Here is a 14,019-nt window from a genome sequence, read left to right on the forward strand (position 1 = left end):
CACGGTCCCTCATCCCCAGCCCCACCGCAGAGCCCACACCCCCAGCTGGAGCCCTCATGCCCTCCGGCACCCCAGCCCCCAATTTCGTGAGCATTTATGGCCCTCCATACAATTTCCATACACAGATATGGCCCTCGGGCCAAAAGGTTTGCCCACCCCTGTCTTACACTCATGCTTCTTCATCTTTAATGATAGCTGCTCCTTTAAGACAGTGTTTCTCCAACCACAAGGAGACTCTGACCTCTTTCAAGAGAGGATCATGCAAAAAGGGTGCAAACAGGAAGAAAAGGAATGCTATTTCTGTTCTTGCTTTGGACTTGCTAGAGCCAGAACTCAATGTAGAACCAAATACGAGCAATCTGCCATGTTGGCATGACCACCAGGGAATCTTTTCATTTGGAGATGGGTTGTCCGGTCTATCCTCCTTTCAGGAAAATATGTAGTATGTCCACTAAGTCCAGACTGGCTCTAGTATTTCAAAATATGGGACCTCGACCAATTGCTTTGAGAGACTATTTCAGTCTTAGTCATGTCACTGTTAGGAAGCTGTTTCCAATATTTAATCTGAATCGTTTCTTAATTTCATCCCATAAAGCCTAGTTACGTACTTGTACCAAGCTAAATAATACTTCTCCTTGCTTGGTATTTTCACCTTCTGGATATTTATTATATGTATATCATGTTGTCACAAACTGTGGGCATAGGGGAAGGAGCGGGTTGGAGCAAACAGCCAATCAGCAAAGAGGAGAGAATGCCTAGTGAAAACAGTAGCGAATGTAAGAATGTGTAAGATGTTTCTGTTGTTAAGGGGGCCACATAGGATGAGTGACTCCTCCATATGACCAGCTGCTGAGGCTTCTGATGAAATGAATCAGCACTTGGTTGTGGTAGAGCCTCTTACCAAAGGGAATGGTTTAAAGCTTTTAATGCAAAAAGATATTGTCATTGTGAGAGTCCTGTACATGATATCACTTTAAAGGTGCACTTGGTAACCCAATATTTTTAAAAAGTGTTGTTTCTTTTCAGGTTTCAGAGTGGCAGCCATGTTAGTCTGTATCCGCAAAAAGAAAAGGAGTACTTGTGGCACCTTAGGGACTAACAAATTTATTTGAGCTGTAGCTCATGCTCAAATAAATTTGTTAGTCTCTAAGGTGCTACAAGTACTCCTTTTCTTTTTGTGGAAACCTCTTCAGTTGGCTTGGGAATTTTGTGTTGAGTTACTGTGTTCCTTCCTTACTTGTGTAACTAATTTCTGTCCCAAAGTTGCACCTTTTTCAAGCAAAGCTCCGTTTTTGTCTGCTTTCAGATGCCAGTTTATGTGATGGGCATCACCAGTAATCAGACCCCTTTCTCGTTTGGCAATGCATTGCCAGGATTAACTTTTCACTGGTCTGTCACCAAGAGGGATATCCTGGACATCAAGACAAGACACAATGAGGTAAATTCTACTGTGGGCCCCGAAATGGATGGGGGGGGTGTGTGTGTGTGAGAGAGAGAGAGCGCATGCCCCTTTTTTTGTAATGCTTAAACTTCCCCAGGATGGGAATTGAGGAGATCCACTGCCTCCATTTGCTCAAGAGGAAGGTACCCACATCAGGGGCAAAGATGGAATTTCTTTCTTGTCAACTCCAAGTATTTCCTTGAACACAGTTAATGAGTATTTCCTATTTCAGGCTTCTCTTCAGCTTCCAGCAAAATATAATTTTGCTATGGATGTTTATGGCAGAGCAAAGGGAAGAACAGGGCTGAAGGTCGTTGTGAAAGCCCTTGATCCTACTGCTGAACAGTTTCGCAGCCTGGAAGGAGAGCTGTCAGATGAAATCCAAATTCAGGTAAAATGTTCTGGTTAGCTTGTCTCATTTTAAACAAGAAACTACAGTATTAATCAATATTACAGGTCTGAATTAAATACTTTAGAGCAAGGAATGCAGTTGTAAAGATGCAGTTCCAGTCTAAGCTGCCACTAGATATTGGTGCATAGGTGGCATCTCCCACTACTAAGAGAGGAGATACCCATCTATTAATTTGGTGTTAAGTGTTGAGCATTCCTTCCCTGATGGTGTCTGAATGTAATTTTGTTGAATTTTCTTTTTAGATGGGACAGTACTGGAAGTGCCTTTTGATTGGCTGTGGTATTAAGAAAAAGTAGCCTTTAACGTGCTATGGCAAGTGGCTCTTTCAAACTACATGTCAGGGGCCCCAGTATGATATAGATTAATTTTGTGTCATGGTGGTGCACAATCACTGCAGGCCATATAATGGTTTCTTCAGGTCTTCAGTGCCATTTTACCAGTGTGATGTGATCTCAGTAACATGGATTTAGAAGGGTTTTCTTGATAGTAACCTAGATCCATATCATGCCTACTAGATCCACTCAGAGAGAGAATTTCACCTTCACCACCCTGGGGTCCACAAATGTGGTATTTGGGGGACAAAATCCAGCTCTCGGGGCCAATGTGGGGAGAGTATCTCCACCCCCTGGATTTTACCACAGGTGGGAATGATCTGAGCAATATATATTATAAACAATGTGATGGAAATTTCAGTGTTGTCTTTTGAAACAGTGAGTAAGGTCGCTGTTGCTGTGAGTCGAGAATAAATGTTGGGATAATCCAGTGAAGAAATGTTAGAAAAGTATACCATTTTAGTCAAATGTCTAGGTTCACTGTGAAGAGAAGTGAGTATTCTTCAAGAAATGAGACACCAGCATTTACCCCCCTCCTCACAAGCTGTTATGTTGAAAAGCCAGCTGTGCCTGGCTTTTGACAAGAGAGACTAAATCTTCCCAAGTTCTAAAATGTAAACACCGCTGTTGCCTATTATTAAAAACCATATTTTAAAAGTTTCTCTAAAATTGCAGCCTTTGCATTTTCACCTTTGCTCCTAAGTGACAATATGTCAAATGTGCACAGTATGTTGTTACAGATAAGTTATGAACAGCAACAATTTGTGAATATTTTTTTTCTTTTCAGTTTATAGCAGGGAAACATTTCAACCCTGTTTTTTGCAAACGTGCATGTGAGCAACTTTGCCTTTCAAGTAGGCCCATTAAAGCCACATGATTAAAGTTATTCACACACATAAGTGATTGCAGGATTCTGCCCTTATTACAGAAGTATGTTTTACATCATATTAAAGCACAAGGTGGTGCAAGATTTAACACAATCTTCTTTATCTGCCAGTTACTATGCTTCTCATTCTTAAATCTTGGCATATATTGTGGAATGGTGGGTTAGCATTGCTTGCCTATGGGTTTCGTGGTTAATATGTCACCATAATCAAATTAAAAATCTCAAAGGTGGATGTAGAAAGCTATTAATATTTTAATACTGGCCTTTTTTTTTTTTAAAGGTCATTTGAGGTCTTGACTCTAGTGCAGTGTCAGACTTATTATTTAAGTGATGGTGTTGATAATAAGTCGGAAGCTTCATGAGTCAATTGTAGTTTCTTAGCTGGATTCTTGATACTCGTTAGCAGCACCCTGAAATTCAAATGGTGCATTTCAAGGTCTTTAAGTTGCAAACCAGTTGAATGGGGGGGGGAATATTTCCCTTTTTTAAAATGAATGGCTATTCTGTACAGTGGTTTAAATTTTTTTTCTTTAACGCCACACCTGGGTATAATGAACACTACAAAGTATCATTCAAAAATGAGTGTGTTGGCAACTTCCCTCTTTTGTGATTCTTTTTTTCCCCTTGCTTGTGTAAGGGCTAAATGCTGCTAACTTTAATCAAGCAGGAAGACCCAACCCTGTAACATGCCTCCCACTTCCTCAGAAATGCTGCGCACCCTCAGCTTCCATCACCTTTAATGAGAGCTGGGGACTCTCCGGAGGTGCTCAGGGTCATGTGGCTGCAAGTACTGCTGATTAGGATGCATGTCCTGCTCTGTTCTGTAAATACATTTACCTTTTTGTCCTATGATAAAGGTTTGAGGCTCATTGTCCCTTGCATAATACCAGCAGTTTTCACACACTGTGATCCGTGGACCCTATAGAATTTGATGGTGGTCTCCAGAGAGCTGGCTAGTGACTTGCTGCTGGCTCCTTCTCCTTGTTCCTGCGACTAAATCATGTGAAAAGACCATTAAAAATGCAGCAGAGACATATCATTTCTAAGGGAGCAGTCACTGTAGCTGCCCCAGAGATGATGTGCAATCACTAATGAGAGGGGAGTGGCCCATGTGAGTTTGGATGCAAGGAGGAAGGTATCCATGACACAATCTCATTATCAAAATGTGGCCCCCACTATGAAAGAGCTTGTAAATCCCTGTATAATATAATAGTCTGCAGTCTGAAAATGCTGCATCTTTTGAAAAGCCATCTCCATTTACAAAGAAATTGTCATGTATGAACTGCTTTGTGCATGTTGAGAAATTGGAGGCCCACTCCTGTGGTGTTTCATGGGGCAGAACTCACCCTGATATTAATAGTAGTTTCGTCCAGCCCTTCTTTCCACCATCCAAAAATAGTGTGGGTGAGGAAGTGTGTATAATTAAGGCTGCAAGTGCATCACGGAGGTCATGGATTCTGTGACTTTCCATGACTTCTCCAGCGGCTGGTGCTGACCCAGGGGCTGCCCAAGCCTGGCAGTCCCTTGGGCAGCAGCAGTTTGGGGGGGGCCGCTCAGGACTAAGGGCAGAAGTTTGGAGGGCCGTGGGGGGGGGGTGCTTACCTGGGTGGGGGGCCCCCCTGTAGCCCATGAGGGGCAGTGGGGTCTCTGCACTGCTCATGCCCGCTGGCCCTGACCCCGCAGCTCCCATTGACTCTGGTTCTGGGCCAACGGCAGCTGCGGCAGCCGGTGCTTGTGGCAGGAGCAGCGAGTGGAGGAGCCCCTGTCTCCAATGCCTAAGAGCTGCAGGGACAGAGCCGGTAGGAAGCCCCACCAAGCCCCCTCCCCCAGTAACAGTGGGGATCCTGGGTCACCTCTAAACCGCTTCCGTCCCCCGAGCACTCCGACCCCCCTGCCCAAGTTTTAGTCACAGTGGGTGTTTTTAGTAAAAGTCATGGACGGGTCACAGGCCCATGAACTTTTGCTTACGGCCTGTGACCCGTCCATGACTTTTACTAAAAATACCCGTGACTAAAACATAGCCTTATGTATAATATACATGTACATGTGTGCATATATGTGTATACAATAAACTTATGAATGAATTGCTCCACATCTACAGACTCTCTAGCATGACATAATTTCCTTGTACTGAGAAACAATTGGGAAATACAACATATATGCTTATAGAAGTGCATTTTTTTTTTTACAGGAATAACGGGGACAAAATATACTATGTAGCATAAGCGAGAACCTCCATATGTGATCTTTAATCTCATATTTCTCTGATTTTTCCACTACTTCATATAATAGAAATATTTAAAAGCTGCTTTAAATTTTAATTTTTCAAAAGATTTTTAACACCTTATTGCAATCTAAAACACAAAGCTGGGGAAAACACAGGCAGGCAATGCTCTGTCCAGAGATCTAATCTATCCACAATAAATTGAGAAGCCATACTTTTTCTCATCATCTACATAAATACAAATCTCCCAATTCAGAGAGAAACAGGGAGCTTATGTATTAAATAGGTGATTTTTATTTTCATTGCAGTTGGTTCTGTTTGCCTTGCTAATATTTTTTTCTTCAACTGTACATCTTTTCAGTATGCCGTACATAGAATCATAGAAGTCGTAGAAATGTAGGACTGGAAGGTACCTTGAGAGATCATTTAGTTCAGCCTCCCATGCTAGGAAGGATGAAGTAAAGCTAGACCATCCCTGACAGGTGTTTGTTCAAACTGTTCTTGAAAACCTCCAGTGATGGGAATTTCACAACCTTCCTTGGAAGTCTATTCCAGAAATCAACTATCCTTATCATTAGAAAGTTTTTCCTAATATCTAACCTAAATCGTCGTTACTGCAGAATAAGCCAGTTATTTCTTGTCCGGTTTTGGTGACATGGAGAACAGTTGACCACAGTCCTCTTTGTAACAGACCGTAACATGCATGAGGACTATTATCAGGTCCCCCAGGTCTTCTTTTCTCGAGACCAAACATGCCCAGGTTTTTTTTAAACATTTCCTCATAAGTCACATTTTCTAAACCTTTTATCACTTTTGTTGCTCTCATCTGGACTGTCTCACATTTATTCACATCATTCCTAAACTAGTGCACAATTTGTTAATCCTGTATATTAAAATATAGTTAAGGTTTTATCACTATGAAGCTCTTGTTCTTATGTCCCTATTTTGTGTTCCTTTTCTTAATTTTGTTTTGGAAGAGGAAGAAAAAATAGAAGTAAATGTTCCTCAGTAGCTAGCTGCTCGTAGAAATAAACAAGGCTAGTTTTTATTTTCCAGGTATTTGATAAACTACTTCTAGTTACTCCACAAGTGGATGCAGAGCAGATCTTAATGTCACCTAACTCATTTATTAAACTTCAAACAAACAGGTAAGTGGTAATTTTTTACAGTGTGTCAGCAATTTATTGAAGCTATAAAGTATAATTCTAGATGTTTAAAATAACTTTTTTGGGGCTGTTTCGTTTAAGGATGTACAGGGAGATTTTTTTTTTTATTTTTTTTTTAATTTGAAGGATTTATCTGATTAGTAGCCCTTTATCTCTACATTCGTTTTCTATCAAATCTTGTACTGGTCTTTCCTTGGTTAGAAAGCAATACCTACACAGTCGTATAAGTATAAGAACTTTTAGGTCTTGGTTTTAAGAGGTGCTGGGAATCTGTAGCTGACTTTAACTTGCGTTGTGGGTACTCAGCACTTCTGAAAACCAGCTCCTTGATGTTTTTCTGACTGAGTGGCTGGGACTAGATTGTGAGAGCAGAAAGTGTTTTACCTAAAGACCACAACTTAAATCCATGGATAGTTGGTAACATGTTACATTTTTGTTTACTAAACTTTCACATCACCATGGTAAAATCTGCATTTTGTTTCTTAAAAATAATAAATACTGATTTTTGTCTCTTGAGATTTTTTACATGTCACGGTTACGTAAAATGATTGTATTTTGAGAAGTAGCAGTGTAAAAAAATGGCATGTCATTCCAGATATATTATTTCTTAATGATTTCCAGCTCTAGTTTGTACAGTTTACAACTAAGACAAGACTATTTTTTTGGCCCAGCCAGACTTGATCTGCAAGTCTGGCTCATGTATTATCACTGGTAACTCTGGTCTTGGTTACACGTCTGTAACTCTGTCTTCAATAGGATTACAGAGGTGTAACTGGGAGGTTGGGGACAGCAGGACAGGATTTTGCCCTTCATTTGGAACTTAGTTAACATCTCTCATGATGGCTTGTGAGTCTGAAAAGAAACCTGCTTTCATTCCCAATTGCTAACACTGGTGATACAGAGCTATAGGGATTGAAAAAAGCAGAAATGTTTTTCCTACCAAAGTCAGGAAACAGATCTGCTGAGTAAGGAGGTGCCATTTTTTATATTGTCGCTTTTCAAAGAAATGTTCTTTAAACTTTTTTCAGGCTTGATATAGTTTGTCTTAGCATCTGAAAATTTCAAGCCCAGTGCTAGAAAGGGGCAGCTACTTTCCACAGGGGATTTACCCAGGGGGTCAGGACAGATGGTGTTTGCACCACTGCTTTCTCCAGGGGAGGAAAGCTTTAAAGTTTGACCAGGCTGCATCATCCTTTGGCTGCCTGAGGCATGATGCACTGAATTCATTCATGTGTCTTAACAGTGAATACATTAATTAATCAAAACCCAGTCCTGGTGCTGTAAACACCATGCAATAAAGGATCTCCTCCCCCCAGCAGAGTTAACAAGATACATTCATACATGAACAATCCCATGAGTTTAATTGTAATCCTTGTTCTCCTTCCCCCAACTTCCCTCCATTACTCTCATATTATCAGCTGTGGTGTTATTGCTAACATCTAGTGTATTCTTTCTAAACCTCATATCCTTGCTCATACTGAATAGTACCTTACTCAACACATAGCACTGTTGGAGATGATGAAACTCCTCATGATGTAAAGTGAGTAAGAGTATCAGAATCTGCCATTTAGCCTATAAGTTATCAGGGACAAGAACCGTGTGTCTTGTTCTCTAAATGGCCTAGCACACTTGGTATGGTCAATAAATTAAAATAATCCTTATGGCTCCCTGTCCTCTCCTCTTAAGGCTTTTTGTGGTTGCTCTGAGCAGCTGAAGGCCCAACCAATGAAGAATAATTTGCATACTCCTTTTCATTGCACACCTCCCGCAATGGTCAGACCATTTCCACTATCCGGTATTCTGCATCCTGGGATATTCCTGTCACAGTTCAGGGCAACTGCACATGTATTCTCCCCTCGTGGTCCCCCAAAGGAATCTTCTCTAGGCTTCTGCCTCCTCGGCCTTCATCTCTTTTGGGTAGAGACCCGTAACTCTCTCCCTCCTGACTGGGAGTTTTCCAGACTCCACTGTTCCTTCTTTACACAGGGATATTCCCAGCAAGCGAAACTGCCTAACCAGGCCAGTGTCTGTGCTTGGCTTTCTCGCCAAAGGCTATGAACAGCATAATTGACCGCAGTTAATGTTACCACACAGCTCTTTGTAAGCAAGCACATTTATTCTTGAGGTGAAACCATTGCAGAGTAGACATATAAAAACAATAAAAGAATCAACACACATGCTAAAAGCTTACCACAGGTCATCCATCAGTCTTAGGGGGCCATACTAGATCAAGTCTTTCCAACTCTTCTGCAAGTATCGAGGCCCCCTTTGGACAGAAAGTTCTGACTGTTGACTGGATCAGAAAGAAGGCCTTGAGTCAGCCCTGGTCTACACTAGGACTTTAGGTCGAATTTAGCAGCATTAAATCGATGTAAACCTGCACCCGTCCACACGATGAAGCCCTTTATTTCGACTTAAAGGGCTCTTAAAATCGATTTCCTTACTCCACCCCGACAAGTGGATTAGCGCTTAAATCGGCCTTGCCGGGTCGAATTTGGGGTACTGTGGACACAATTCGACGGTATTGGCCTCTGGGAGCTATCCCAGAGTGCTCCATTTTGACCGCTCTGGACAGCACTCTCAACTCAGATGCACTGGCCAGGTAGACAGGAAAAGAACCGCGAACTTTTGAATCTCATTTCCTGTTTGGCCAGCGTGGCAAGCTGCAGGTGACCATGCAGAGCTCATCAGCAGATGTGACCATGATGGAGTCCCAGAATCGCAAAAGAGCTCCAGCATGGACCGAACGGGAGGTACGGGATCTGATCGCTGTATGGGGAGAGGAATCCGTGCTATCAGAACTCCGTTCCAGTTTTCGAAATGCCAAAACCTTTGTCAAAATCTCCCAGGGCATGAAGGACAGAGGCCATAACAGGGACCCGAAGCAGTGCCGCGTGAAACTGAAGGAGCTGAGGCAAGCCTACCAGAGAGGCGAACGGCCGCTCCGGGTCAGAGCCCCAAACATGCCGCTTCTATGATGAGCTGCATGCCATTTTAGGGGGTTCAGCCACCACTACCTCAGCCGTGTTGTTTGACTCCTTCAATGGAGATGGAGGCAATACGGAAGCAGGTTTTGGGGACGAAGAAGATAGCTCACAGCAAGCAAGCGGAGAAATCGGTTTTCCCGACAGCCAGGAACTGTTTCTCACCCTGGACCTGGAGCCAGTACCCCCCGAACCCACCCAAGGCTGCCTCCTGGACCCAGCAGGCGGAGAAAGGACCTCTGGTGAGTGTACCTTTTAAAATACTATACATGGTTTAAAAGCAAGCATGTGAAAGGATTACTTTGCCCTGGCATTCGCGGCTCTCCTGGATATACTCCCAAAGCCTTTGCAAAAGGTTTCTGGGGAGGGCAGCCTTATTGCGTCCTTCATGGTAGGACACTTTACCACTCGAGGCCAGTAACATGTACTCGGGAATCATTGTACGACAAAGCATTGCAGTGTATGTTTGCTGGCGTTCAAGCAACATCCATTCTTTATCTCTCTGTGTTATCCTCAGGAGAGTGAGATATAATCCATGGTCACCTGGTTGAAATAGGGTGCTTTTCTTCAGGGGACACTCAGAGGAGCCCATTCCTGCTGGGCTGTTTGCCTGTGGCTAAACAGAAATGTTCCCCGCTGTTAGCCACAGGGAGGGGGGAGGGTTGAGGGGGTAGCCACGCGGTGGGGGGAGGCAAAAAGCGACCTTGTAACGAAAGCACATGTGCTATGTATGTAATGTTAACAGCAAGGTTTACCCTGAAAGAGTGTAGCCAGTGTTTTATAAAATGTGTCTTTTTAAATACCACTGTCCCTTTTTTTTCTCCACCAGCTGCATGTGTTTCAATGATCACAGGATCTTCTCCTTCCCAGAGGCTAGTGAAGATTAGAAAGAAAAAAAAACGCACTCGAGATGAAATGTTCTCCGAGCTCATGCTGTCCTCCCACACTGACAGAGCACAGACGAATGCGTGGAGGCAAATAATGTCAGACTGCAGGAAAGCACAAAATGACCAGGAGGAGAGGTGGCGGGCTGAAGAGAGGGCTGAAGCTCGAATGTGGCGGCAGCGTGATGAGAGGAGGCAGGATTCAATGCTGAGGCTGCTGGAGGACCAAACCAGTATGCTCCAGTGTATGGTTGAGCTGCAGCAAAGGCAGCTGGAGCACAGACTGCCACTACAGCCCCTGTGTAACCAACCACCCTCCTCCCCAAGTTCCATAGCCTCCAGACCCAGACGCCCAAGAACGCGGTGGGGGGGCCTCCGGCCAACCAGCCACTCGACCACAGAGGATTGCCCAAAAAAAAGAAAGCTGTCATTCAATAAATTTTAAAGTTGTACACTTTTAAAGTGCTGTGTGGCATTTTCCTTCCCTCCTCCACCACCCCTCCTGGGCTACCTTGGTAGTCATCCCCCTATTTGTGTGATGAATGAATAAAGAATGCATGAATGTGAAGCAACAATGACTTTATTGCCTCTGCAAGCGGTGATCAAAGGGAGGAGGGGAGGGTGGTTAGCTTACAGGGAAGTAGAGTGAACCAAGGGGCGGGGGGTTTCATCAAGGAGAAACAAACAGAACTTTCACACCGTAGCCTGGCCAGTCATGAAACTGGTTTTCAAAGCCTCTCTGATGCGTACCGCGCCCTCCTGTGCTCTTCTAACCGCCCTGGTGTCTGGCTGCGCGTAACCAGCAGCCAGGCGATTTGCCTTAACCTCCCACCCCGCCATAAACGTCTCCCCCTTACTCTCACAGATATTGTGGAGCACACAGCAAGCAGTAATAACAGTGGGAATATTGGTTTCACTGAGGTCTAAGCGAGTCAGTAAACTGCGCCAGCGCGCCTTTAAACATCCAAATGCACATTCTACCACCATTCTGCACTTGCTCAGCCTGTAGTTGAACAGCTCCTGACTACTGTCCAGGCTGCCTGTGTACGGCTTCGTGAGCCATGGCATTAAGGGGTAGGCTGGGTCCCCAAGGTTACATATAGGCATTTCAACATCCCCAACAGTTATTTTCTGGTCTGGGAATAAAGTCCCTTCCTGCAGCTTTTGAAACAGACCAGAGTTCCTGAAGATGCGAGCGTCCTGTACCTTTCCCAGCCATCCCACGTTGATGTTGGTGAAACGTCCCTTGTGATCCACCAGAGCTTGCAGCACTATTGAAAAGTACCCCTTGCGGTTTATGTACTCGCCGGCTTGGTGCTCCGGTGCCAAGATAGGGATATGGGTTCCGTCTATGGCGCCACCACAGTTAGGGAATCCCATTGCAGCAGCGCCATCCACTGTGACCTGCACATTTCCCAGGGTCACTACCCTTGATATCAGCAGATCTTTGATTGCGTGGGCTACTTGCATCACAGCAGCCCCCACAGTAGATTTGCTCACTCCAAATTGATTCCCAACTGACCGGTAGCTGTCTGGCGTTGCAAGCTTCCACAGGGCTATCGCCACTCGCTTCTCAACTGTGAGGGCTGCTCTCATCTTGGTATTCATGCGCTTCAGGGCAGGGGAAAGCAAGTCACAAAGTTCCATGAAAGTGCCCTTACGCATGCAAAAGTTTCGCAGCCACTGGGAATCGTCCCAGACCTGCAACACTCTGCGGTCCCTCCAGTCTGTGCTTGTTTCCCGAGCCCGGAATCGGCGTTCCACAGCATGAACCTGCCCCATTAGCACCATGATGCATGCATTGGCAGGGCCCATGCTTTCAGAGAAATCTGTGTCCATGTCCTGATCACTCACGTGACCGCGCTGACGTCGCCTCCTCGCCCGGTAGCGCTTTGCCAGGTTCTGGTGCTGCATATACTGCTGGATAATGCGTGTGGTGTTTAATGTGCTCCTAATTGCCAAAGTGAGCTGAGTGGACTCCATGCTTGCCTTGGTATGGCGTCCGCACAGAAAAAAGGCGCGGAATGATTGTCTGCCGTTGCTCTGACAGAGGGAGGGGCGACTGACGACACGGCTTACAGGGTTGGCTTCAGGGGGCTAAAATGCACAAAGGGGGTGGCTTTACATCAAGGAGTATTTCAGGCAGGACTTCACGGAGACTTCCAATAAGAAATGGTGCACCTAAGTTATTGTTCTTATTGGAACAAGGAGGTTAGCCTGGCCTCTGATTGATACATGGCTAGATCTACCTCGCTGCACCTTCTCTGTGAGTGACTGCAGTGCGACCTAGAGGAATGAGTCCCCTAGACAGGGGAGAAGGCAAATGAGTACAAAACAAATCTGGTCTATTTCTTGTTTTGATCCACTCCATCTATCTTTTACATCTTTGGCTGGCAGCAGACGGTGCAGAAGGACTGCAAGCCATCCACATCTCATGGCTGCTCGGCAGAAGATGGTAGAGTACGATTGCTAGTCATCGTCATCTCTTGCCTGCCCGGCAGAAGATGGTACAATACGACTGCTAGCAATCCGTATTGTCTGCCTGCTCACCATTAGATGGTTCAATACGACTGACTGCAGGACTAAAGAGAATTACCTGGTCAAGTCACCAAAAATTTAGTCCCTGCGCCCATGTCTGCCCAGGTGCTCCCAGCCGACGTGGCCAGGAGCACCTCGGACATGACGAGGACAGCTATCAGTCATACTGCACCGTCTGCTGCCAGAAGGCAATGGGTTGCTGCTACTGTGTAGCAATGCCGTACCGCGTCTGCCAGCACCCAGGAGACATACGGTGACGGTTACCTGAGCGGGCTCCATGCTTGCGGTGGTATGGCGTCCGCACAGGTAACTCAGGAAAAAAGGCGCGAAATGATTGTCTGCCCTTGCCTTCACGGAGGGAGGGAGGGAGGGAACGGGGGCCAGACAATATGTACCCAGAACCACCCGCGACAATGTTTTAGCCCAATCAGAGTGCTCCATTGTGACTGCTCTGGACAGCACTCTCAACTCAGATGCACGATTGTTTGCCATTGCTCTGACGCAGGGAGGGGCGACTGAGGACACGGCTTACAGGGTTGACTTCACGGAGGGTTCCAATAAGAAATGGTGCACCTGAGTTATTGTTCTTATTGGAACAAGGAGGTTAGCCTGGCCTCTGATTGATACATGGCTAGATTTACCTCGCTGCACTTTCTCTGTGAGTGACTGCAGTGTGACCTAGAGGAATGAGTCCCCTAGACAGGGGAGGAGGCAAATGAGTACAAAACAAATCTGGTCTATTTCTTGTTTTGATCCACTCCATCTATCTTTTACATCTTTGGCTGGCAGCAGAAGGTGCAGAAGGACATATTGCCTACCTGCTCACCATAAGACGGTTCAATAGGACTGAGTGCCGGACTTAAGAGAATGACCTGGTCAAGTCACTAAAAATTTAGTCCCTGCGCCCATGTCTGCCCTGGCGCTCCTGATCGACCTCACACAGGCGACCAGGAGTACCTCGGACATGACGAGGACGGCTACCAGTCGTATTGTACCGTCTGTTGCCACAAGGCAATGGGTTGCTGCTACTGTGTAGCAATGCCGTACCGCGTCTGCCAGCACCCAGGAGACATACGGTGACGGTTACCTGAGCGGGCTCCATGCTTGCGGTGGTATGGCGTCCGCACAGGTAACTCAGGAAAAAAGGCGCGA

General features: G+C 45.2%; 1 protein-coding gene across 1 annotated transcript in view; it reads left to right on the forward strand.

Moving 5' to 3' along the window:
* Nucleotides 1-14,019, forward strand: part of NUP210 (nucleoporin 210) — a 121,940-nt gene that overhangs the window by 85,194 nt on the left and 22,727 nt on the right. The window contains exons 27-29 of the mRNA XM_074958112.1: nucleotides 1,307-1,438; nucleotides 1,674-1,832; nucleotides 6,352-6,443. Of these exons, the coding sequence (XP_074814213.1) occupies nucleotides 1,307-1,438; nucleotides 1,674-1,832; nucleotides 6,352-6,443 (383 nt within the window). The remainder of the gene's footprint in view (nucleotides 1-1,306; nucleotides 1,439-1,673; nucleotides 1,833-6,351; nucleotides 6,444-14,019) is intronic.

Source organism: Natator depressus, chromosome 7 (genome assembly GCF_965152275.1).
Source record: "Natator depressus isolate rNatDep1 chromosome 7, rNatDep2.hap1, whole genome shotgun sequence".
Taxonomy (NCBI): Eukaryota; Metazoa; Chordata; order Testudines; family Cheloniidae; genus Natator; species Natator depressus.